General features: G+C 39.8%; 1 protein-coding gene across 5 annotated transcripts in view; it reads left to right on the top strand.

Annotated features, from left to right (window-relative positions):
• Nucleotides 1-26,458, top strand: part of ablim3 (actin binding LIM protein family, member 3) — a 73,597-nt gene that overhangs the window by 30,540 nt on the left and 16,599 nt on the right. For 4 of the 5 annotated variants that reach the window (XM_047353703.1, XM_047353706.1, XM_047353705.1 and 1 more), the window contains 8 exons: nt 7,335-7,518; nt 12,927-13,042; nt 18,726-18,852; nt 19,002-19,095; nt 22,448-22,535; nt 22,646-22,704; nt 22,794-22,865; nt 24,937-25,098. In XM_047353703.1, coding sequence (XP_047209659.1) covers nt 7,335-7,518; nt 12,927-13,042; nt 18,726-18,852; nt 19,002-19,095; nt 22,448-22,535; nt 22,646-22,704; nt 22,794-22,865; nt 24,937-25,098 — 902 coding nt within the window. The remainder of the gene's footprint in view (nt 1-7,334; nt 7,519-12,926; nt 13,043-18,725; nt 18,853-19,001; nt 19,096-22,447; nt 22,536-22,645; nt 22,705-22,793; nt 22,866-24,936; nt 25,099-26,458) is intronic. The other variant, XM_047353707.1, reaches the window with a different exon arrangement.

Raw genomic sequence — 26,458 nt, 5'->3', positions numbered from 1 at the left:
TGAAGAGTTAGCAGCTAGATTTAGTTTGTAAATCTTCCTAGGGATGCTATTTCTATGAGTGATGGGGACCAACAGCCACCTACTACTGTTTCCATGTCGCTGCTGAAGGCTCTTTTGCAAACTGGTGAGGCATCTGAGCGACCAGTATCCAACTGGAATGCCATGAAAAGTTTTCCTGCTATATTTTATTAGAGGTATAGTGAGTGACAGAGATACAGCACTGTTATAAAACTAAAATAGCTGATTGAGATTCTGTACCTACACCTGCATGGCTGTAAACTGTATGACTAAATCTGCAATATATATATATCAGTCAGTCATTTTCTACCGCTTATTCCATAGTGGGTCGTGGGGGAGCTGGTGCCTATCTCCAGCAGTCTATGGGTGAGAGGCAGGGTTCACCCTGGACAGATCGCCAGTCCATCACAGGGCAACACACAAACAACCATGCACACACTCATTCACACACCTAAGGGCAATTTAGAGTGACCAATTAACCTAACAGGCATGTCTTTGGACTGTGGGAGGAAGCTGGAGTACCTGGTGAAAACCCACGCATGCACGGGGAGAACATGCAAACTCCATGCAGAAAGACCCCAGGCTGGGAATTGAACCTAGGACCTTCTTGCTGCAAGGCAACAGTGCTACCAACTGCGCCACCGTGCAGCCGTATATATATATATACATATATATATATGTATAATGTTTCAGCGTCCTGATATCAACCTCCTTGAACACCTCTGAGATAAATTAGATATAGAAACAAATCTTGAGGCGTAACTGTAGGACACACCAGTGTAAAATAAATTTTTGAAAAGTCAATGAGAACTGGGAGTTTTATCTTAACCTTCTTGATGGGAAGACTACTGTACACTATGTACCATAATTTAGAATGAATAATGTCTTCCAGCACTTTCTTACATTAGATCGAAAATAAACACAAATGAACACATCTAAATAAAAAGATGATGTTTTAAGCTCCCTATAGCTTCTAATCAGAGACAACTCTTCGGGCTTTTCAGCTTCTAGTTCAACCCCAGCCCTCTTAAATGTGCCGCCCACACCGCCACCATCACATCAGTCAGACAGGGACCCAGCTGTCTCTACGGTAACCGTGGAAGGTTTGCATCCTCCTGGCAACTGAGCAAAGGGGATGTCCCTTACAAGGCATCCAGCCAATCACCTGGTTAAAAGAAAACAGGGTGATTAACCAACAGGTGAACCCTCCATTCAGCTCCTCCAATCTAGATTGGGCAGATTGAGACAGCCAGATGTGATTTGGCCAGGCATCCATATGCTAATGCCCTCAATACATTATGCTAATTTAGCGTATGCCACTGATTTCAAAACCAATTTGAGGAGAAATTGAAAAGCAAATTGTTTTGAGAGATAGAGGAGAGAGCAAGAAAGTAACACAGTTTTTGCCAAATGGCTGTCCTTTCAGGGCTCAACAGTTTTTAAAGAGCTTTATAGATGTGGAAATATTTACCCACTCTTACCATTTCCTGGGAAGGAATTGGGTAGCCTATGATTTTGGTTCTTGGTGAGAGCTTTAGGTGGTCTGGCTCAAAATGCAGCATGTGCAGTTTTTGCAGCTCTGTACTATTGTTCAGTGGTTTTGGAAATGTGGTTGGTGCATGCATACACACACACATTTTTATAGACTGAATCAGCTTTGTTCATCTGTATGCTTCTCCTCAATCGTAGTCTTTTGCATTTTTGTAGGTAATGTTCCTTAATCAAAAGACCTGTTCGGAAAAAAAGGAGTTACTATATCATCCTAACTGTGCATATGCACAGTGCCATCTAATCATGGATGGATTTATGTGTTTGCGTTCTCTTGAGAGAAATGAGATTGTTTTGTTTTTAAGCAAATTCCCACTGATCTTTTATTACACACTTAAGTCAATGATACGCTCATAAACAGGTCAAGATTAAATGCAGCCCCTTTGAAGGGTTTTATACATCTATATGTGTGTGTGTGTGTTGTCTGCCTGTTTAAGGTCTGTTGCGATTTCCAAAATAATTTGTATTTTCCAGAACAAAGAGTGAGATCATTTTGTAGATACTTCATTTTAACTTTCTTTAAATTCCAAAGTTTATGCTTTTCCCTGGTATTTGACTTCTTAATGACTTATGTAAAACATTTTGGGTGTCCTTCCACAACCTTCTCACAATAGTTTGCTGAAATTGTGGCCAATTTCTTCTGATAGTGATGGCTTAACAGTGTCAGGTTTGTATGCAACCTTGCTCACACACACCCTTTTAGCACTGCCAACACATTTTCTATGAATCTGAGATCAGGGCTTTGTGATGGCCACTCCAAAACATTGACTTTTTTGCTCTTAACATGGTGTAACTAATGCACCAATATTCTGAAAGACAAACTTGACCCCAAGCTTTAATTTTCTGACTGTTGTCTTCACTATTTCCATGTTATATTCTTTTCTCATGATACAATTTACTATGTGAAATGCACCAGTTCCACATGCTGCAAAATTCACCACAACATGATGCGGCCACCACTGATATTCTGATATTCACTGAGGCTTGCAAGTTTCCCCGTTTTTCTTCTAAATGTAACAGTGGTGGCTCTGACCAAATACTACCATTTTTATTTAATCAGACTACAAGATAGGTCTCCATAAGTTAGGTTATTTGATATTGGTTTTAGAGTCATGGCTTCTTCCTGTCTGAGTTGCCTTTTTGCATTTTTTGGGTCAGGAATCATTTCACTGTGGATACTGAAGCTAATACTCGAATTCCAATACTTTAAGCTGATACTCTTATTTAACATTAGAACACATTCCTTTCTGGGACACAGAACCCATCTCCTTCCTGAACAATATGATGGCTGGGCATTCCAGTGGTGTTTATACCATCACATACTGTACTTCAGCATATATTTGAACAGATGAATCTGCACCTTCAGGTATCTGGTATTTATACTCAAGAAAGACACAGATCTGTGGAGGTTCAAAGCTCTTCTCCTAATTTCTTGGCAGTTCTTTTCCTTTTTCTTTTTTTTTATTTATATGGGAAAAGGCATAGACAAAAGCCAGATTACATCATACAATTAAAATAAAGTGCAGACTTGTATCTATCTAGTGCCATAACTGAAATCAATCAACATTTTTAACCTGGAGTGTCATGTTTCGCATGTTGAGAGTTAGACCAAAATGCAAACAGCAACTTGGTATGAGCATGGTTGAGGTTTAATGATTAAAACAGCAAACCTGCAAAACTTACACAGAACAGGACATGGAGCACAGGCAGAGTAATGGGAGGAACCAGGAAAGAACAACAACAACAACAAGTGAGCTTATATACTGAGGGAAGAGTAAAGAAAAGCATTGAATGGGCGTGAGTTAATCAGGGTAATAGGACCAGCTGTGGAAGAGAGCAAACAGGCAGACTGCAGGAAGGTGAATAATTAACACAAAGGAAGCTGAACTAGACACAAAGGAAACTACAAACCAAGGGGAAACAGACTAATACTGATCTACGATAAATAAATTCAAATGCACAAAGTGTCATAATGTGGGTTTCTGTTGGACCAATATGCAGGGAAGAACTCCTGAAGCTCAAAGTTTGTAGGTAAGATGACACTTTACTGCTCATTCTTGGACACAGACAGGGTACCAGGTGTGCACACAAACACAAACAACACATAAGGAACCAGCGGGGAACAAAGGAAATAAACGGGCTTAAATACATACTGATACATACATACATACTGAACAGCAGGGGGAACCAATGACAAATGTAACCAGAAAAATCAGGGGAAAAACATAGAACAGGTGTGGGCTTGGGGTACAGGGAGACAGAAAATGAAAGACTAGACCAGGTAATTTAACAAAAACACAAACTCAAGAACTCAAAACACAAGCAGGTATGACACAAAGAACAGACCACAAGAATAAACTAAGAAACTAAACAAAAAGGAATGAACTAAAATGGCAACAGCTTTCTAGCAATATTGTACACAGCAAAATGAACTAAATATGTCAAGACTTTTTAAAGAATCATAAAGAACTCAGAGGTGATCAAAACACAAATAAAACTACGAACCCAAACACCCAAGGATCCAAACAAACAGATTTATTTAAGTTTTTTCGAACCCAGGGCTCCCAACCTGACCACAATTCAAAGAAGGATCAAATAATCCTCCTGTCATGCCAAAAACTTTAAGGCGCCCTAGGCCACGCCCCTTTTTGGCGGTCTATAAAACTAGGTAAAACTCAACCAATTTTTTTTTTCTTAAATATATCGCAAGAAGAGGCTTTAATCTTCCCAAAACAATTCCCCAAATGAGTTTTGCACAAATATATTTTAGTTTGAATGCAACCTAGGGTTTGTCCTAGGAATACCAAAGGCTTTCCATAGTGTTTTGCAATGTTCTTTTAGAAAAAAACTTTTGGCGAGGCTCAAAAATGTTTATTTTTTAATTTTTTAATCACACATAATTCCAAAATAGTAACAGTTACAATAGTGTTTCCACTGGAAAAATATTATTTTATGCCTTACCATTACACAGGTACCAAATGTTTGCATGTAGGCCTTATAACTGTGGAGCTATACTTGATTTATTTAAGGTATGTAATTTCAGGTGGAAATTGCTCTAAAACCACTTAGGGCTTAACAGGTTAACTGTTTATTGATCTTTAAACATTAATCTAGTCTAATCTCACTGGATGGAGTGTTATTTTGATACATTACCTTTTGCAGCATGTAAAATGCTCTTTTAACATGCTAACCTTCCTTTTCAATTCAATTAAATTCAAAGATACTTTATTGATCCCCAAAGGGAAATTAGAATTCCAGTACAACCCATCCAAACATACATCATGACACAAGACAAGGGGGGGACGGGTCACCGAGGCTTTGTTGCCCACTCACAGGCGCTGCCCTTGCTAGATGAGAAAAGAGGCCACATTAGGAAAGTAGAGGGAAAAAAAATCATATTTCACACTTTATCCTTAGCAGGATACAGTTTGAGATTGCAAAAAACCTCAGCACAAAGAAGCAACAAGTTTACAAAACAACATCATGCCGGGAACGGTGAAGGTGGTGTGAGGGGGTTCATATGTTTATCTTGAGCATGTGTGTGTGTGTGCAAGTGAGTGTGTGCAAGTCCATGAAGCACTGTCACAGAGGCCATTGTCCTTGATGGTACGTTGGAATGTTCATCAACCGGCCACAAAGTTCTGAGCAGGTCCACAGATGTCCTCAGGGAAGGGAGGGGGCAGAGGGAGCAGAGCGTCATGTTTACATAACTTCCAGGAGAAGTTGAAGATAGCCAGCCATCAAGGCCGTGCAGGGGAGCCAGATTCAGAAAAACAATAATTATTTGGGTTGGGCTGACTCTTAATTTTCCGTCAGCCTTGAGAGTCTCGCTGGTGCTTCTCAAAGGCGAATCCAAACAGCCAAATTCCTGGTCTTTCTGCCAGATCCAAGCGAACAACTTTCTCCAAGATTTATCCCATTTCACCAGAACAGCTGCTGACATTCTCCGAATTTCTCGATATGCCAGGTAACCGCTGACTCCAAAAAGCAGAAATCCTGATATCAAACATCCAATTATATACACATCTTCCACATACTCGACTGACATTATCGACAAACACACAATCCTCCACTTCTGCCAGGAGTCCATCGTGTATCCAGAGAAAAACGTCCAGTCCGGACAAGTTGGGCTCTCCTTCACCCTGTCTTCTCGTCGAGAAAATTTGATCAGTTGCATTGAGAGACCAGCTGACCAAATCCATAACTACGAATTTGGAAGATATGCACGAAGATGCTCCAAAAAGAAGACAAGACACAGAGCTGAAGCAGGGCAGATATGGGAGGGGTGCGGGAGACAGAGAAAAAGCATCCTCCTCCACCGAGAGCAGAAAGAAAAGATGATCTAGTTTCATTTATTAGTGATGTGAAATTTAATGAACTCTTTTAATAAGTGAGCTAAATTGAGATTTTAAATAATGTCTATGATAAACATGTGTAAACTGATTATTTTTGATTGCCTGCTAGCTTATTCTAGCATTTACAGTTGTAACAATAACTGCATAAATGTTGGGCTTTTTTCATCATAGGTTATCCCACTCAAAATGAAGGTAATTCAGAAAATCAAAAAAAGAAAACTGAAGATGGTTGTTGTTAGCGCATCTCGTATGTATAAGATTGATTTGGCATCGGGAAAGTTTGGAAGCCCGTTCAATAACTTGACCTTTTTGTCTCTCCTCTAGGGTTCATGGTACAGGTTTTTTTTCTATGTGAAAGAGAATTACAGTATTTTACTGCTTTTCTCCATCATTTTTATTTCTTGTTGTAAAGTTTGCCTTATGTGCAACAGATGTAGCATTTGAGAAAAGAAAAAAACATCTACAAAATATCAGAAGTCATGATTAGCCTGTCAAAGGCAACACTGTAAAAAGATGCCCAGCATCACCATGATCAGTTCTTTCTGTTTGCAGGTATTTTGTTTTAACATGTTTATGCTAATTTTCATTAAACTAACCAGTTGTTGGCTTAATGAGATTGGCATCTGTTTTGTTTTTAAAACATCCCAAAATAATAAATCATTCTTTTTATTGACCAGATTTATTCTTCTATTTTGACAGAGGTGGTCTGTTGGCATGCCAGTTGAACAAATGCCAACAGAGCTGTTAGATGATGCTCAAAGTTAAATAATAATTGTAGCTTTGTGATAATTATAGGCCCACTGCAAGGTCAAACCTATAATTCCCAAGTGCAAGGCTAAATTCTGAAATCACTAAGACAAGAATATTTTTTTTTAAAACAGATATATCCAGCCTCATCCATAGCAGTGGTGTGTATTTCTTCAAGGTGGTAAACCACACTTGTGATGAAAATGATACCAGCAAACACTAATCTATGGAAATGCCTTCAAGCTGTACAGTCACACCCACTGGAAGTCGCTCTCAGTATCAAAGGAAAGGAATCTAACTCATATTGTCTGCTCTGAATGGTGTATAATATGTGCATACATTCACCCTTTCTGTCCACATTTCTTTCTCAGCAGTATTTAATGCATTTTAGTCACTGCTTAATGTTTGGACTGATTGGATTGTTCTGAAACGAATGACTTTCCCACTGATTATACATTATATTCCCATCAGAACAAATTGGCTCACTGCTCTCTGGAATGGAATAACTTCCTTAGCAGCCATGTGTAAAGACAAGCATACACACATGACAGAAACCAACAGACAAGCAGTGAAATCCTAAAAACAGAAATGGTATTTTGCATATTTTTCTTTATATTCTTTGCAGCTTTAGGTGTCTGACTGTCTCTCGTTTCTTCTCTCCCTCAGTGTGTAACTGTGACCTGGCACAATCTGGCTTCTTCCAGAAGAAAGGCGAGTACATTTGCACGGCAGACTACCAGCGTTTATACGGCACACGCTGTGACCGTTGTGACAGCTTCATCACAGGAGAGGTCGTCTCCGCTCTGGGACGCACGTACCACCCCAAGTGCTTTGTCTGCAGTGTCTGCAGGTATGTGGTCGCAGTTTTACCGCACACCCAAATCGGATTTGCTCCCCCATAACAGGACCTAATACCAAGGCTGATTAAGGGAAACTTTATTTCTTAAATGTTGGAGCTATGATTTGTAACCTGGCAATGTTTTTGTTCAAATTTTGCACTAAGTTCGTTTTTTTTTTTTTTATGTGTTAGGCTGACATTCCATAAAAAGAAACAAGGAAGAAACACAATATTTAGACCTAACTCTAACTGTTTCTAATGATAATTTGGTCCTCATACATTTGGAAGTATTAAAAAAATGTCTGGGATACAGAAATGTATGGTTATTTAATGAAGAGACTTTGTCTCTTTATTCAGCTCCATCCATCTTCCCATCAACTCTGTCCAGTGTCTCTGTTCCTGCTGAAGATAGGCATCCCAACAGCATGATTCTGACAGCTCCATGTTTCAAATTGTGGATGAGGTGTTCAGGGTGTTGTGCATTATTTGTTTGTACTACACCACGCATTTTGCATTAAGGGGAAAACATTTTAACATTTTGGTCTCATATCACCAGAGCACCTTGCTGTGTACTGGTCCTTCTCAAAATATTAGCATATTGTGATAAAGTTCATTATTTTCCATAATGTCATGATGAAAATTTAACATTCATATATTTTAGATTCATTGCACACTAACTGAAATATTTCAGGTCTTTTATTGTCTTAATACGGATGATTGTGGCATACAGCTCATGAAAACCCAAAATTCCTATCTCACAAAATTAGCATATTATTAAAAGGGTCTCTAAACGAGCTATGAACCTAATCATCTGAATCAACGAGTTAACTCCAAACACCTGCAAAAGATTCCTGAGGCCTTTAAAACTCCCAGCCTGGTTCATCACTCAAAACCCCAATCATGGGTAAGACTGCCGACCTGACTGCTGTCCAGAAGGCCACTATTGACACCCTCAAGCAAGAGGGTAAGACACAGAAAGAAATTTCTGTACGAATAGGCTGTTCCCAGAGTGCTGTATCAAGGCACCTCAGTGGGAAGACTGTGGGAAGGAAAAAGTGTGGCAGAAAACGCTGCACAACGAGAAGAGGTGACTGGACCCTGAGGAAGATTGTGGAGAAGGGCCGATTCCAGACCTTGGGGGACCTGCGGAAGCAGTGGACTGAGTGTGGAGTAGAAACATCCAGAGCCACCGTGCACAGGTGTGTGCAGGAAATGGGCTACAGGTGCCGCATTCCCCAGACCTGGGCTACAGAGAAGCAGCACTGGACTGTTGCTCAGTGGTCCAAAGTACTTTTTTCGGATGAAAGCAAATTCTGCATGTCATTCAGAAATCAAGGTGCCAGAGTCTGGAGGAAGACTGGGGAGAAGGAAATGCCAAAATGCCAGAAGTCCAGTGTCAAGTACCCACAATCAGTGATGGTCTGGGGTGCCGTGTCAGCTGCTGGTGTTGGTCCACTGTGTTTTATCAAGGGCAAGGTCAATGCAGCTAGCTATCAGGAGATTTTGGAGCACTTCATGCTTCCATCTGCTGAAAAGCTTTATGGAAAGGAAGATTTCATTTTTCAGCACGACCTGGCACCTGCTCACAGTGCCAAAACCACTGGTAAATGGTTTACTGACCATGGTATCACTGTGCTCAATTGGCCTGCCAACTCTCCTGACCTGAACCCCATAGAGAATCTGTGGGATATTGTGAAGAGAACGTTGAGAGACTCAAGACCCAACACTCTGGATGAGCTAAAGGCCGCTATCGAAGCATCCTGGGCCTCCATAAGACCTCAGCAGTGCCACAGGCTGATTGCCTCCATGCCACGCCGCATTGAAGCAGTCATTTCTGCCAAAGGATTCCCGACCAAGTATTGAGTGCATAACTGTACATGATTATTTGAAGGTTGACGTTTTTTGTATTAAAAACACTTTTTTTTTATTGGTCAGATGAAATATGCTAATTTTGTGAGATAGGAATTTTGGGTTTTCATGAGCTGTATGCCAAAATCATCCGTATTAAGACAATAAAAGACCTGAAATATTTCAGTTAGTGTGCAATGAATCTAAAATATATGAATGTTAAATTTTCATCATGACATTATGGAAAATAATGAACTTCATCACAATATGCTAATATTTTGAGAAGGACCTGTATGTTTGGTATAGGCCCTTCATGATTTGTGACAAACTTTAAAACACACTTAGTATAGCTTCCTTGGAACAGTGGCTTTCTACCTGACAATCTTACATAAAAACCAGGTTTGTGCATTGCACAGTCCTGTTGAGAGATCTCCTACCGGTGCTGTAGTTCTCTGCAACTCCTCCAGAGTTACCACGTTGGCACTTCCTGGCCTTTTAGATTAGTAAGAAACACACATTCTGATAGGTTTGGAGGTGTGCCATCCTATATTTTCATATGGCGGCACGTGCCCAACGTTCAGATGCTCAGAGTTTGGGATACAGTTCTATAATTTATGGGCACTCAAAAAAAACCCACAATTTTCAGACTCTTTCTTTGCAATAAATCTAAATAAAATGCTTAAAGGTATGAGGTTGGAAAATGAAAAAAAGGGGAAAAAGTTAAATGGGTGTGAAAACAAGTAGAAAAAGATGTGTCATGTGCTCATCACTTGCCGTGCAAGAACAGGAAATGTATTGTTGATGCACTGAATAAGAAATGTTTTCTTCTCTTCTGCCATGAGTCAGTTTTTTTTAGTTTTTTTTATCTCATGACCACCCAGTCCTTTTGGAAATCAGGCCGCACAAGGAGGCGGACTTATTTTGGAGGCTTTAATTATTAAAACAGGTTGTCTTTTAAATATGAAATGATGTCTAAATGGAAGGATCAGAATAAACTTTTTCTTAGCTCTTACATGATTCAGATAAAATTATTGGTTTCATACAGTTAAATAAATCAAAAATAGCACATCCCCTTCCTCTTTTTCCTTTCATGTTCTCATAAAGGCCCTCCACAACAAACACACGTTACAAGGCTTGGCTCCACGTGCCTTTTCACATAAAAGTCCATTAAAAGTTCAGTTTACTTTGCAGACATGCAGACACAGCTGTGTTTCTCCCCACACACCTCAAATCACCCTTATCTGTTTTTAAGTGTAATTTTTTCAAGTGTAAGGTTTCGTATAAGGTTATCTTCACCTTCTTCCCTCCAGGCAAGTAGTGTTTTCCTCTTGTCAGAGATCTGTTTGACATTGGTGCTCAAGCCCGCCAGCTATGGCCAAAAAATAATCACAATGAAATGACCAGTGACAGTCAGTGGAGCAGTTCTAGTAGTGACAGGGTGTGTTTGTGTTGTAAATGAGAATAGTGAACTGGAAGAGACAACTAGAAGCCACCGGCTTTCTTTATTCTCAGTATTCCTATCATCATGTTCTCCCTCTCAACCCTCAGCCGAATTAAAAAACTGCTTTTGAACACCTTCACTGCTGTGCCACTTCCTTTTTGTCATCACGTCAGCCTTAAAGTAAGCAGATCACTTTTCAGTGCTAATGTTTTTTAAAAAGCGCCAGTGATCAAAGCCACCAGGCATATCATAAAAATCCAGAAATAACTTCCCCTTTCCATTGTCAAAAAAGTACAGTGCATTAAATATGTAATAAGAGTACATTTTTAAAGTGCTGAGAAAGGCTGACAATGCAGGAGTGTCTTGAGGGAGTGAAAGCGGCGCAGGTAAAGACAAGGTCAAACGCAGACTTTTCTGCACCATCACAGCAAATTTAGCTATTAAGTTGGACTAGATACTATGGCGTCGTTGGCAAAACTCTTAGACATGAGCAATGATCTAGCATATTGTGCTGGACCAGATCAATACAAGCCCAACAAAGAGGTTTTAGGAATTTTAGGAATTCAGATTTTAGGAAGTCAGATAGTTGTAGATGTTCTCAAGCTTTTTGGTTTATAAAAAATAAATAACAGTTTTATAACATGAACAGAAATGTGAAACAAGGGGGCCAAATAGAACTTTTTGACTTACATGCAAAACTTTGAACACACCATGTTCACAGTGACTAACAGTGGCGGCTTTCCTCCAGCGGCCACAGAGAAGCTTCTTAGATTTGATGGGAAGATCGAAGGAGCTAAATACAAGGCAATGCTGTCAGAAAACTGGATGGTAGTTCATCTTGTATCTGGAAAATGACTCTTAAATACAACAAGAGCTACAATAAAATGGATTAGGTAAAATGTTTTTTTTATATTTTAGAATGGCCCAGTCAAAGTCCAGACCTTCTGTAAATCCAAATGAGAAACTGCGGAAAGAGTCAAACACATTCACAGATGTGTTTAATCTCTAACCTTTTTGCAGAGAAGAATGGGGAAATGTTGCCTGAAGTTGTTTTAATCTGAGTTTTATAATTGCTGGTTAACCTTGAGATGTGAGCGACTAAAATTTATGATAGTTTTTCCCTGTTTACCAAAGTCTTAGTTGAATAATTTGTGTGCTGGTATATCTCTGCTGGTTTATCTGCTCCCCTCGCTTGTACGTTCTTTTCTGTTTTATTCATGAAAATTGTCCATTTTAGAGTAGGTACAAAACACAAAGGAGCAAATGAAGAACAATGCAAAGAAGTTGCAGAAATCTCTGTGGAAGACTTGCACGGAAGAGTTTTGCCAGACTTGCCTATGAAGATCTCCGCAAGCCCTGCTGGAGACTCAAGCCTTCCTTCAGAGTCTTGGCTTCGGCCCGAGGACTCGGCAGGGGGAGTAAAAGGATTACTGTCATTTGTGTCTTTTAAACAGCCTTCTCTAAGCCTTTTAGCACCCTATTCATTCTTTCATCCTTTCCAGTCATAAAGAAATAAAAAAAATGTGTCTTGTTGTGCAAGAGAAGAAAGGGAGTTAAAACATGCCATAGAAAAAGGGATTTTATGGATGTTGTCTTGCTGTCATGTAGTTAGCCCATACACATGTGCGTGTCTTTATATGGATTTATTGAAGAGTAGCTTAGAGCCATGAAGCAGAGACCTAGTGGTAACAGATGTGCAGGGAGTGAGTAGGGCAGGGTAAACCAAACAGCTACTGTAGACTGTACAAGAAACAGCCATTTAGGATTAGCATGCACTCCACGCAGTCCTACCTAATTGGTTTTATTCTCAGTCAGAGAGCCAGCTTTCCTTTTTAGAAGCCTGTGGCAGTGTCACATTATCACCTCTTTAATCACAGAGAAGCCAGGTGCACGATCAACCTCCTATTAACCCGTCACAACTGTTTGCAAATGCATTTTCAGCCCTGCGAAAGACGTCAGACTGTTGGTATCAGCAGGATTACGGACTTCTTGTCCAAAGCCACACTCCTGCTGGCACTCATTTGTTTGCAAATATGCTGTACACTTTCATGTAAATGTACAATACCTCTAATCATAATATCTGACAATATTAAGTCTCTAATCTTCATTTTATTTTATTTTTTGCCATCAGCAAACCTTTCCCAATAGGAGACAGGGTGACGTTCAGCGGAAAGGATTGTGTGTGCCAGCAGTGCTCCCACACACTTGTCAAGTCAAATGAGCCCATCAAGATCCACGGACCCAGCCGTGAGTTGAGCATCCTCCTTAGTCTGTCTGTTTTGTTTAGGCCCACCAGGCGCTGCAGTCTGCTTCATCCGAACACGCTGGATTTGAGAGGTCCTCTTTGGCTTATCAAGCGGCTCGGCTGTCAAATCACTCATCGGGCCTCTTTTGATGATCTGGCAACATGATCATTCAACAGAGGCAAATATAACATTTGTTCAGTGTTGTCGACAGCAAGCAGAGGAGTTTTCATCTTTTTTTCCACACTGGTCCGCAGAGCTGGGACTTGTTCTTTACTGTCCCTTCACATAAGGAAAGGATGCAGTTTCCCTTGTTAAGCATAAAGCAAGAAAGGTACAATTGACAGTCACTGATAAACAATTGTGTAAATGAGGTAGACAGACAGCATGCTGCCTCTCACAGTTTGTGCAGTTTAAACAGATGGTGAAATAGCAATGAATAACTGTGTCTCCCAGACTGCTCCATTTAGTCGCCTGAAAGCCAAAAAGCTCCCCAGGTACAGTGTTTATCACTCTGCATTATGAGGACACACTGTGAGCAAGAAAAACAAAACAATTTTTTTAAAGGATTGAATATTATGGAATGTTCAACCACAATTTGCAAAGTGCAAAATAATTATTGCAGGAACAAATCCCTCTTTTTATACATAACATGAATGATTCCTCTGCTTTAGTTAGCTGATACTTTACCACACCGAATATGGTAAAACAAATATGATTCCTTAAGGTTTTCAAGTAGATAGTTCAGCAAATGGGCAATGTGAGATCGTTGGGAAACAAGTTGGATGAACTCCAAGCCCTACAAAGGACCCAGCCAGAGTACCGGGCATGCAGTATCATGTGTTTTACTGAGACGTGGATGCAGGATCATATCCCCGACTCCAGCGTCTCTCTGCCGGGCTTTTTAACCATATGAGCAGACAGAGATTTAAGGAGGAGCAGCAAATGTAAAGGAGGTGGACTGGCAGTACTTGTGAACAACAGATGGTGTAATCCAGGACATGTTACTGTGAAGTGTCATCTCTGCAGTCCAGATATTGAACTGTTGGCAGTAGGTTTTTGTCCATATTATTTACCCAGAGAGTTCACCAGTGTTATTTTGGCAACAGTTTACGTTCCACCTTCTGCTGTTGCCGACACTGCATGTGATGCCATCAGCTCAGTTGTTGCTAAACTACAGACACAAAACCCCAATGCTTTTGTGGCAATTTCTGGTGATTTTAACCACACTTCACTCTCTGCTACACTTCCAACGTTTCAACAGTTTGTCAGCTGCTCTACCAGAGAAAACAAAACATTGGATTTGTTTTATGCAAATGTCAAGGACTCATACATCTCTATAGCAAGACCTCCGCTAGGCAAATCAGAACACAATCTTGTTTTTTCTGCTCGAAATATAAGCCCCTTGTTCAGAGGCAACCTGTAATAAAGAGGACTGTGAGAAAATGGTCACAGGAAGCTGAAGAAGCTCTGCAAGGTTGCTTTGAGGCTACAGACTGGGACGCACTGTGCCAGCCACATGGAGAGGACATCAATGCCATGACTGAGTGTGTAACCGACTATATAAATTTCTGTGTGGATAACATCATCCCCACCAGAACCGTGAGATGCTTCCCCAATAACAAATCTTGGATCACCAGTGACCTGAAGGACCTGCTTAACAAGAAAAAAAGAGCCTTCAGAGAGGGAGACAGAGAATTATTGAGGAGTTTACAGAAGCAACTTAAAGTCAAGATAAGAGACAGCAAAGAGGTGTACAAGAAGAAGCTGGAGAGCAAGCTCCAGCAAAACAAGCTCAGAGATGTGTGGTCAGGGATGAAGAAGATCACAGGCTTCAAGTAGAAGGATGATCAGACCGATGGAGGTCTGGACAGAGCCAATAAATTGAACACATTCTTCAATAGGTTCATTTCAGAAACAAGCTTCGCATCCTCCTCTCCTGCTCACAGCCAAACAGACATTCCACCTTCCTTTGACCCACAGGACCCACAGCTGTCCAGTAACACCTCACATTTTTTATCTTACACCTCAGCCCTAGACCCTTCTGCTTCTACATGTTTGCCTTCAACCATATCAGAAGATGCTGATGCTTCCTTTGCTTCCCCCTTCCACCTGTGTGTCTCAAGAAGTCAAGTGAAGATGCAACTGGAGAGACTGAATCGGAATGAGGCTGCAGGTCCAGATCATGTTAGCCCTAGAGTCCCGAAGACCTGTGCAGAGCAGCTCTGTGGGATTCTGCAGAACCTCTTCAACCTTTTCCTGGCCCATAAGAAGGTTCCGGTGTTGTGGAAGACCTCCTGTCTTGTTCCGGTACCAAAGAAAACTCACCCATCAGTCCTCAATGACTACAGACCTGTTGCCCTAACATCTCACATCATGAAGGTCCTAGAGAGACTCCTGTTGGCCCACCTGAGTAAGCAATCAGTAAACCATCAGGACCCCCTTCAGTTTGCTTATTGCTGTGGAGTTGGAGTTCAAGATGCCATCATACACCTGCTTCAACAAATCCACTGTCATCTGGACAAAGCCAGTAGCACTGTGAGTTGTTCTTTGATTTCTCCAGTGCATTTAATACAATCCAACCTGATTTGCTTTGTCAGAAACTCCAGAAGACTCAGGTGGAGGCCTCAACAATCTCCTGGATCAAAGACTACCTGACAAACAGACCACAGTTTGTTAGACTGAAGGGTTGTGAGTCTAACCAGGTAGTCAGCAGCACAGGAGCACCACAGGGGACTGTACTCTCACCATTCCTTTTCACTCTGTACACCTCAGACTTCCAGTACAAGACAGACTCCTGTCATCTGCAGAAATACTCGGATAATTCTGCAGTCGTGGGGTGGATCAGAGATGGACAAGAAGCTGAGTACAGGAAGGTGGTGGACCGCTTTGTGGCATGGTGTAGAAACAATCATCTCATTTTGAACGTGACTAAAACAAAGGAGATGATTGTAGATTTTAAGAGAAACAGGAATAAGTCAAAAACTATTTCTATCATGGGAGAAGAAGTGGAGGTGGTGGAGGAGTATAAATACCTCGGAGTTCACCTGGACAACAGACTAGAGTGGAGATGCAACTGTGAAGCCGTCTACAAGAAGGGACAGAGCAGACTGTACTTCTTGAGGAAGCTTAGGTCCTTTGGTGTTTGCAGCAAGATGCTGCATATCTTCTATAAGTCTGTTGTGGAAAGTGTGATCTCTTCTGCCATCATCTGCTGGGGAAGCAGCATCAGAGCCAGGGACTTAAAAAAGCTCAACAAGCTGATAAAGAAGGCTGGCTCTGTTCTGGGGACTCCTCTGGAACCTCTGGAGATCATTGTGGAAAGACGGATTCTTCATAAAATGAAGAACATTATGGAGAACCCTGAGCATCCTCTTCATGAGACTGTCCTACAACAACAGAGTGTCTTTAGTCAGAGGCTTCTTCAGATCTGCTGTAAGACGGAGCGCTACAGGAGATCCTTCCTGCCCACAGCCATCAGCATCTACAATGGCTCTTTGAAGAAACCTACATAATATGAGCTATAACAATATTTAATTTCCCTTTGGGATTAATAAAGTATTTTTGAATTTAATTGAATTGAAATGAAATTCAACTGATATAGAAGAATCACATTTAATAAATTTTTTAGTTCAGTTTTTCAAAACATCACCAATCACCACAAATGTGTTCTCACTACAAGACCAACAGGTCTAACCTTTATCCAATTATGTTGAATCCATTTTGGTCCAAATTAAATTTGGAACATTTTGTATCCATTGATAAGCAGTCTAGTTCAGTTTTAATTATAATACAGCACAGTCTAATTCAGTCCATCATTTATTGACAATTTGCAAAAAATTATCTAACTGAAGAAACTGTTTGCATCAAGTTGTTGACTTGACTCTGGTGACAGTGAGGAAGAACAACTCCCCTTTTTAGAAGTCATGTGGAAGAGACTTCCAGTTATTGTCCCTAAAATGGGTTCATTGAGCCAGAAGTGTTATCTAAGTTACAGGAATTGTTATTTTTTTATTTCATACCGTCAATAAAGGTTATAAATCAAGTTTATATGATTGTATGCCGGTTTATGATACCTGCATGATTTGTTCCGCAATACTGTAGCTCAACGTCCCTGGCCTGTTGGGTCCCTTTGTTTTATGTCCTGCTCCCTATTCACGTCATATATTCTTTCCTGACTGAGTGCTACAAATTGAGGTTTTTTATGAAGGTTTGCTTCTGAGTTCATTTAGCAGCCGCAGTAAATCCACAATAAAAGCCAGGGCACCTTCTGTGCAGCATATGGGTATCCATCCCAACATAATAATAGAAGAGTCACCATGGTTGACAAATGACAGGGTGCTTTATTTATTACTGCAACAGCTGTTGGTTAGAATAAGGTTTATTCTTGCTTTCATCCCTGCTGTTTGGAAGTCATGTAGGAAAAAAACTGCAAGATTTTCTGCATTTTCTGTAACAAGAAAGTGTGCTCATGCAAAAAGCCATAGAGCACAAATGTTCACTTTCAACTATAGATCTAAGATCAGAAATTTGTAGCCAATTTCAGAATTTTGCTTTCTGTAAAACTTAAACCATCCGATCCGATTTTGGTAGATTAAAATTTCTATTAAGAACTATAAACAGAGTTGACAGACTCTAAACTCGAAAGTTTAAACTTAGTTTAGCATCTGGTATTAGTGAGGGTAATGCTACAAAAAGCAGTCTTTGTGTGTATACATTTAAAAACTTTAGAAACCTTAACTCTGACATTTCCAAAAGGTGTCACCAACTTGCCAGGTTTAAAGCTTAATAGGGTAAAACACAGCAACTTTGTAGTGAAACACATATTTAGCCTTCCTGTTGTAGGTTCACTCTTGCTCTTTTCAGGCCACAGTGAGACTCAGCCATGCATTGACATACTGTACAAAACACAAATAGCTTTTGCAACTAGCTCTCCGTGGTTTATCTGACTATTCTGTCAGTTCAAAACTTTCAGAACAGAATATGTTCAACCATTCATAAATGTTGCAGTAATCTCACCGTATTCAATTTAGTTGGTGATGCAGAATGTGTATAGTTCCTACATGAACAATTTTGTATCCACACTTACTGTACAACATTGAAATTAGCTCTTTACACTTAGCAACATCACCACCAAATGATGGTAAAAGATATGTTTGGAATGTAGAAGACTGACTGAGTAAACTTCAAGATTTGTCTGAAAAACTGTAGGCTGAAAAGGCAGAGTGAAGCGGTCCCTGGTGATGGTGAAATGGGGCCTTTCTGCATGAGGCCGTAGATTGAGTCAGAGAAGGTTAAGCCAAGCAAAGTGTCTTCCAAATAGAAACAAATGGGAAGCACTGACCCTGTTTCAGTTTTTACTGTGGAGCCATGCATCATTTGCAAGCTCTGAGCTATCCCTTCTTCTTTTCTTACCCAGTCTGTAATGTTCACACATGCTGGGGCAAATTCCCCAGGGCAAATTAACAGTGTGCTTACAAACGGCCCAGTGTGAATGTGTGACCAATTATACCGGATTCACAGCATATCTTATTGCTGCAAATGAGGAACACAAGACACAGGTGCACAGTAGGTGTTAAAAGTTGCATTTACAGCTAAAGCTCACTCGCCTTCTCATCCAGTTAGTATGCATCTGCGTTTGTTTCTGTCCCTGTTCATTTGCTTTTACTCATCTTCCTCTTATCCAGACTGTGCAGGATGTGGAGCGGAGATCAAACAGGGTCAGTCTCTCCTGGCATTGGAGAAACAGTGGCATGTCAGCTGCTTCAGATGTCGGACGTGCAACATGGTTCTCACTGGGGAGTACATCAGCAAGTGAGTGCGTAAAGATGGGAAGACACAATATTTTCAAATATCTCCGATTCAAATCTTTCTCCATATTCAGTTTCTCTCTCAGGTTAGAGTAAAATGGATTGTGTGTTTGCCCTATTAAAGCAGTGTCTCCTATGTTTTCTGTGTTGTAGGGATGGAGTGCCATACTGTGAAGCAGATTACCACGCCCAGTATGGGGTGAAATGTGAAACGTGCAACAGATACATTAGTGGACGGGTTCTAGAGGTGAGATTTGAAGTCATACAATAAGTCAATTTAAATGCAAACTGTGAGATGAAAGGTTTTAAGTTGATGCAATTCAGCAGTATTAGAGTGGAACAGCTTGGACTAAGCTCCACTGTGCTTTAGGGAGTGAGTGGTTTAAGACTGAGAGGTGATAAATAGTTTGAAATAAAATCAAATTCACTTAAAATGTGTTGGTCTGTGAATAGTGTATTCACCTTGTCAGTGTTTCACCTGGAACACTTGAGCAGATAACGGGTCTACTTGCATGAACAAACGGGAAAAAAGTTACATTGAATGCTGTAAGAAGTGAAGAGGAAAATTGGAAGCTATAAAAAGAGTTGAGGGAGAAAAGGAAGAGGAAAAGATGGCATAAGGCGAGACAGAAATAGAAAGCAAGTTCTGCTAAAAAAAATAATTTGTGTTTTTTTTTACCAAAGGAGTCAGCAGTTGAAAGGAGGGCTGCAGAGGAAAAAGAGCTGAGAGTGAACGGTACAAGAAGGTTTAGGAAAAAAATTAAAGGGGAAACTATTACAATAGTGGACTCAAAAAATGATTAAAGTTGTTATGCACAGATGCTAATTATATTTTTTGAAGGATTTTCTAGAGGGTTTTTATTGTCTTTTATAAAGATGTGTGGTTAAAAAGAATTGTAGGACACAGACATACAAACACACAGACAGTAGACCTTGTCATCCCTGTGGTCTTTTGCTTGACACTTGCTGGTGTGAACTGCTTTGTTCCTGACTGCCAGTCTCTCTGGGCTATTTATAGACATGAGGACATATCTGCTTTTAGCCACAAGTCTCTATTTTCTTCTATCTACAATGTCTTGCAAATGTATGAACACCCCTTAATCTTTTTCTGACTTTACAACCACAAACTATATTGTGATTCTATGTGATAAACCAAAGCAATGTTATTTAAAGTTGTGAGGTAGAAGGAATATGATACACGATTTTCTAACAAAACATTTTTTACAAATAAAATCTGAAAAGTGTTCTTCCCCTTTTTTCTCTTTTAAGCAGTATGTGTTTGCTGGAAATCCTTCAGGAAGTTCTCCTGGTCGGTTCTGTTTTTGCAGTGATGCATTTGTTCAAGATGCTGCATGTGCTTATTTTGGGCTATAGGAAACCAGAACAAAAATCCAAAAGACAATTAAATACCAAATAAATCAAGACTAGTAATTCCATCCTAATGTTTTCAAAATTTGCTTGACCCCTGTAATTATGCCTTGTCTTTCCTCCTGCATGCCATAGGCCCAGACTAATTAGTGTATGTTAATGATTAAGCTTCATCCACAAAATATTGACCTGTCTAACTTTTCAGAACTAGATGTCATAAAGTTAATGAGCAGTGTTTAAGAAAGTGGAGGCTTAAAGGGAGTAAGTGGAAGACAGAGAATCATTATACCCTCATCTCTCAATAAATTCATCCTATTAAGGCTACTGCAGAAAATGGGTGCTTCATTAGAAATTGTTTGAATTCACACAGTTCCACCGATAACCATAAACACTCTGCTGCTCTGAAAAACCTTTTCCTTAGATATTAATCTGAGCCACAGAACCTATAGCCCACACGGATATAGCCCTGGTATTGTCTGAGAGATAGGGAATCTGGCTATACACTGTGGATACGTCATTGTGGATCACATAGAACTATCTCCTTCATAACAAGCAGAAGAAAATTACATAAAACAATACTCCCAGCACACACAGACTTTAACTCGCTAGGCGTGGTTCAGTATTTCAGCCATGCTCCTAAAAATAGTTATTCTCAAATGGTGTGCGAGGGAAGGCTGCGATGACAGGATGGGCCACGCCTCAGTCATTGGCACTGCAAAAGCACCTCTGGCCCATGAGTGTACACCAGGTTCTGTCTTTACCTCCTACATCTGCATATGTGTATGCCCCCTTACTGGGATGACCAACATAAGCACAGTGCCTCCACTTTTTCACATCTTGTCATATTACAACCACAAACTTCAGTGTCTGTGTCACAGAGCAACACAAAGTAGTTCATAGGCTTTTCGCAAATATAAATCAGAAAATTGTGAAACACATTTTTATTCAACCCCTTTCATTGTAATACACCTAAATAAATAAAATCCAGTGCAACCAATTGAAGTCAGCTCATTAGTAAACAGACTGCCTTTATGTAATTTAATCTCAGTATAATGCAGATTTCTTTAATGGGCTCAGAAGTTTGATAGAGAAGAATAGTGAGAAAAGAGGCTTTATGGAGATCTGGTGAAACATTAGACAGGTCTGAGGTGAAGCTGTGAGAAAGTTTCAAGAAGGCTAAGGTTATAAACCAAATGCTGTTTAAACCATCATCTAAAAATGGAAACAAATGATGCAACTACTAAGACATGGCAACCACCTGAACTGCAAGGAGAACACTAATCAAAGAAGCAGCCAAGAGGGTCATCTTAACTTTGGAGGAGTGCATAGGTCTGTAGCTCAGCTGGCAAATCTGTCAAAAGAACTAATGTTAGTCTGGACTCCACATTTCTAGCCTTCATGGAAGAATAGCAGAAAGGAAGTCATAGTTGAAAAAACATTAGAACGCTCATTTGCACTTTGCAGCAAGCCTTCTAGAAGACATGGCATGCATGTGCAAGAAGGTACTCTGGTCAGATGGGACCATAGCTCAACTTTTTGGCTTACATGCAAAAACAAGCTCCACACATTACCCTGAACACAGCATCCAGACTTGGCATAAAACATGGTGGATGAAGCATCTTGCTGTGGGAATGTTTTCAGCTGGGACACGAAAGTCATGGGAAGGTGGAGTTGAATGCAGGACATTTCACAGTCACAAACACCTTCGGTCCAATCTTACTGAGGTGAACTATTTTGAAAAGAAGAATGGAAATAGATTTTAGTAATTAGACATGCAAAATTGATAGATATATACTAAAAGACTTGTAACATTAATTGCAGAGAAAGGTTGTTCTATGAAGTACTGACTGTACCTGCCACACTTTAGACTCTACTTCATGTTGGTCTATCATATGAAATCCTCAAAAAATAGGCTGAAGATTGTGGTTGTAGTGACAAAATGTGCAAATGTTCAAAAGAAAGACATTTTTGCAAGGGATTTTAATTAAGCATTCCTTTATTTCTCTTGGGAGTAACCTAGAGAAAATGCAATGTGCTCCTTGCATGTGATTGCTGCATGGAACAGCAAAAGGCTTTCCAGTAATGTCTCAACACATTGAGGTCACTGGAGGTCAGGTGATACACTTTGGTAAAACATATTGAGATAGTGTCCTGCTCGAGATGGTCCAACATTCAGTCTCTGAGGTTCTTTATTATGATAATTTATTCCAAGTCACACCTCTTTCTCTCAGGCAGGAGGGAAGCATTACCATCCGACATGTGCTCGATGCGCCCGCTGCAACACAATGTTCAAAGAAGGGGAAGAAATGTACCTGACAGGTAAATCTCCACTGCATCTGCGCACATGGACAGGCACAATCAGAAATAACCAGTGTAGACGTATAAATGGCTTGTGTCAATGTCCATGTTTCTTTCCTCCTTGTCATCAGGTTGTGAGGTGTGGCACCCATTATGCAAGCAGGCAGCAAGGGCAGAGAGAAGACTTAGGGTGAGAAATGTTTTTAATTAAAAAGGTTCAAATAAAAAAAAAAAACATTTGACATCTTCACCTTTCTTTGTCTGATGTTTTCCTTACAGCACAGACGCCTGTCAGAGACCTCCATCTCACCGCCAGGATCCTCCATAGACTCTCCCAGCAGAGTTATATGTGTAAGTAACCAATGAATCTGCAACATCTAGTCCCTCTGCCACATACATATCTTCCTCTTTAAGCTCAATTGCTACCCCAGAAACACACACAATCCTGAAAGTTGGATTTTTGAGCACTAAATCGCAAGACCCCTTACTCCCTTGGCCTGTTCACCTGTCTGTGTCTAACCTCATCTAATATATGGTCCAGTGTCTAGTTAAGCAGCTTGTTGTTACAGTGGGAGCAGCAAGAGGAAATTAAACATAACACTTTTGATTGTGGTGATTATTTGTCTCATCAGAAATCCAAGATTTATGCATTTTCTAATTGTTCTAGGGTTTTATGGCTGATCCACAAACAGGTCTTTAGCTGTGTGAGCTGGTAGTCTTTCAGTTGCACTACTGCATGCTTCCAGATCAGTGAGTAACATATGCAATCTTCCAGTTTTTGAAGGTGAGATTGCTAAGAATGTTTAGTGTTTTTGGGTTATATTTAATCAAGAAAACCCTTCCATTGAGGATCGCAAAGATTTGAGTTGAACTTAACATGCAACAGAAAAGATTCCCAGTGCCTTGCAAAGTTTTTATACCCCTTGGTCTTCTTCAAATGAATTAACACATTTTTATGTATTTTTTAATATCCAGTTTAATAGATAATCACAAAGTAATGCATGAAATGTATATGTTATTTTCAAAATTCTATTAAAAAATCTGTAAAGTTTGATATAATTTGCATTCAGCCCACCTGAGTACATACTTAGTTATTGACCAACTGGAAATTGAACCTCTGGCACAAAATGAACTCTTTTGCAGCCTTTAGCAAATTTCCTTCGAGGATTGCTCTATATTTGCTCCACCATCTTGCACATGTTTACTGTGTTCCATATATATCTCTTCAGCTCTACTAGAATTAATCGGGTCTCTTGGCTGTTTCTCTGATTAATGTTCTTGCAGTCAGTTTAGGTAAGACTACCATGTATTGTAGGTTTGTAGTTGTTCCATATTCTTTCCATTTTCACATGATGGACTGACTAGTGCTCTGTAAGATGTGCAGAGTTCAGGATATCATTTTATATCTTAACCCTGCTTTAAACTTCATCATGTGTTCCTTGGATCTTCATGATGCTGTTTGATGATTGATGTCATCAACTCACCAAGTAACAAAACTGAGAAATTAACAATTTGATTAGTTTACACAGAGAAACACATTTTTGGATTTTGTCTCATAAATATTTTGAAAACCCACTTCACAATTATACACTACTTTCTGTTGGTGTGTCACAATAAATCCTAATAATATACATCAGAATTTCAGGTTGTATGATAAGTACATGACTCAAATGGGTATGAATACTTTGGAAAGGCACCATAAAACTCACTTGAGGGTAGAAAACAATCACTAATGTGAAGTTGAGTGTTGTTCGCAAGTAAAATACAGTTATAACTCACCGTCACTGAGGTAATATTTTAGGTGTGTATATTCCTAAGTGTGAAAGCAGTTCATGTTTAATAAAGGGTTAAACATATGTGCAGAAGACAGTGAATGTAACAGTTGTCAGTACATGCAGAGCAGAGTTGGATCAGTTCCATAATTTTAACAGCCCTCAGCCTGCTACTCGGCACTCTGCTGAGTGTTGCTCTATACGACGGTTGCATTTGCATGTCAGCGCTTGTCTGCATGTGTGTAAGACTCCTTGCTTTCTGCCCCTCCTCACTCTGCTCCTCTCACATAATCAATGACCTTTCTATTTAAGGTGATGGATGATGGAGAAACACAGTGCAAGCGAGCGTATCGTCCGTACTGTCTCCTTTCCCTCCTCCCTCTTGCCTGTGACTGTCTGTGCTTCTCCTGGCTTCTTTCCCACTAAAGCCGAGCTCCCGAAGGTCAACAGCTCACAGTGTTGTCAAGCTCTGCTGTGTGCATGTGACTGGCGTTTTTTGCTTGCGCATGTTTGATCAGCTTTTGATGCGTCTTGCTGCCACTGGTGGAGCTTGCGTTGTAACGTGTCACCATTCGTTGTTCATGTGGTTGATGTTTTGTCCTGTTGCTGTTGTCTCTGTCTTTGGTGGTGGGTGTTTGTCCTCTCTTCAGGCCAGAGTGGAGAATCAGATCTTTGATTATAAGGACCTTGCAGCCCTGCCAAAGGTCAAAGCCATATATGAGGTCCAACAGCCAGATCTCATATCCTCCTCATACCAGCCATACCACAGATACGCCTCTGATGAAAGGCTAGACACTTTCAGCTATGGGGAGGTACTGCTGCCACACAAATCTTGTCTAATAACCCCATTGTGTTGTTCCCATTATTTGTCAGTTTCAAAATTTTAAACAGTACATGTTTTGGAAATTGGTTTGGATCGGTTTTGATTAAGCAAAATGTGACATTTGAAATTATGATGGGAACAGGCTTTGAAAATACATTTAAAACTACTGTTACAGAATTTATTTACTAACAAATGATTAACCACAACACAAAGTGCCTCCACGTTTTCAGTTATTATTTTTGGCTGTGCAAATATTTAAGCAAAATGTTACTCAGTAGTATTTGGGGTTGCCTCAAATGTATTTTTGTCCCCAATGCCAATCCAAGTCATTTAGGTTTAGCCATTGGAATGTACTGATAAGGTGTCCCATTCTGATATTTCATTAAAATCAAGAGTATGAATATGCTTAAAAAGTGGGTAGTTTTAAAGTGCAGTAAGAACAAAGACTACATTTCATCAGTATTACACAATCTACATTAGTGTTGTGATTGTGTCCAATTTAACTCACTTATCAATGATGTTTCAAAACCTGCAGTCTCTCTTTTTTGTTTTCCCTGATAGCCATAGATATACTACCTGAAACAAGCTTAGCATTTTCATTTATATTTCAAGATATCCAGTGGATCTTAGACTAAATTGTGTAAATGGAGATATATCTTGTAAAATTCAACTAAAACCCCCCAAAAAAGACACGATAACAAAAAATATAAAAAATAAATATAAACTGGTTGCATATTTCACAAATACTTTGTTTTCTGCAACTTTTGATCCAGTTTCAACATTTAGTCTTTTTTAGATACACAACCTACCACAATTATACCCAGTCTGATCAACCTGAAATAAACTCCAGCTGTCCAAGAAGGATGTTCCTGGCATTTACTAATTTGTATCCTTCAGGCAAACCCATGGTTTACAAGAAGTTAAAATCATGAACAGGATCTAATTGTACAAAGGTTTCTGTCAGGACAACAGTTATCAGTAATCAAATTACAAAGACTGGGTGTTTCTCCAGAAGTGATAAAAATACCAGATGGAAACTTGTCTGTGAGGCAAACAAGACACCAAGGGCAATCATGGGGTTTTTGCTACATGTGACAACAATCTATTGTATTGTTTGTGTCTGGTTTTAGGGAGTAGGCTATAAAACAGAAGCTGTTTATTTTCAAGACAACATTCAGGCCTCGATAAAATATTCTAAAAGCATTTTGGAAAATTATGTTATGATCTGATCAAATAAAATTTTTGGGCCACAATTCCAAATTTTATGTTTGACTCAAATAGCAACACCGTATGACCAATGAGAATCCCGCACCACTAAAATATAGCAGTAGTATCATAAGTTGATGTTA

This window comes from Girardinichthys multiradiatus, chromosome 23 (genome assembly GCF_021462225.1).
Source record: "Girardinichthys multiradiatus isolate DD_20200921_A chromosome 23, DD_fGirMul_XY1, whole genome shotgun sequence".
Lineage (NCBI taxonomy): Eukaryota > Metazoa > Chordata > Actinopteri > Cyprinodontiformes > Goodeidae > Girardinichthys > Girardinichthys multiradiatus.
This window is presented reverse-complemented; position numbering and strand designations above follow the sequence as displayed.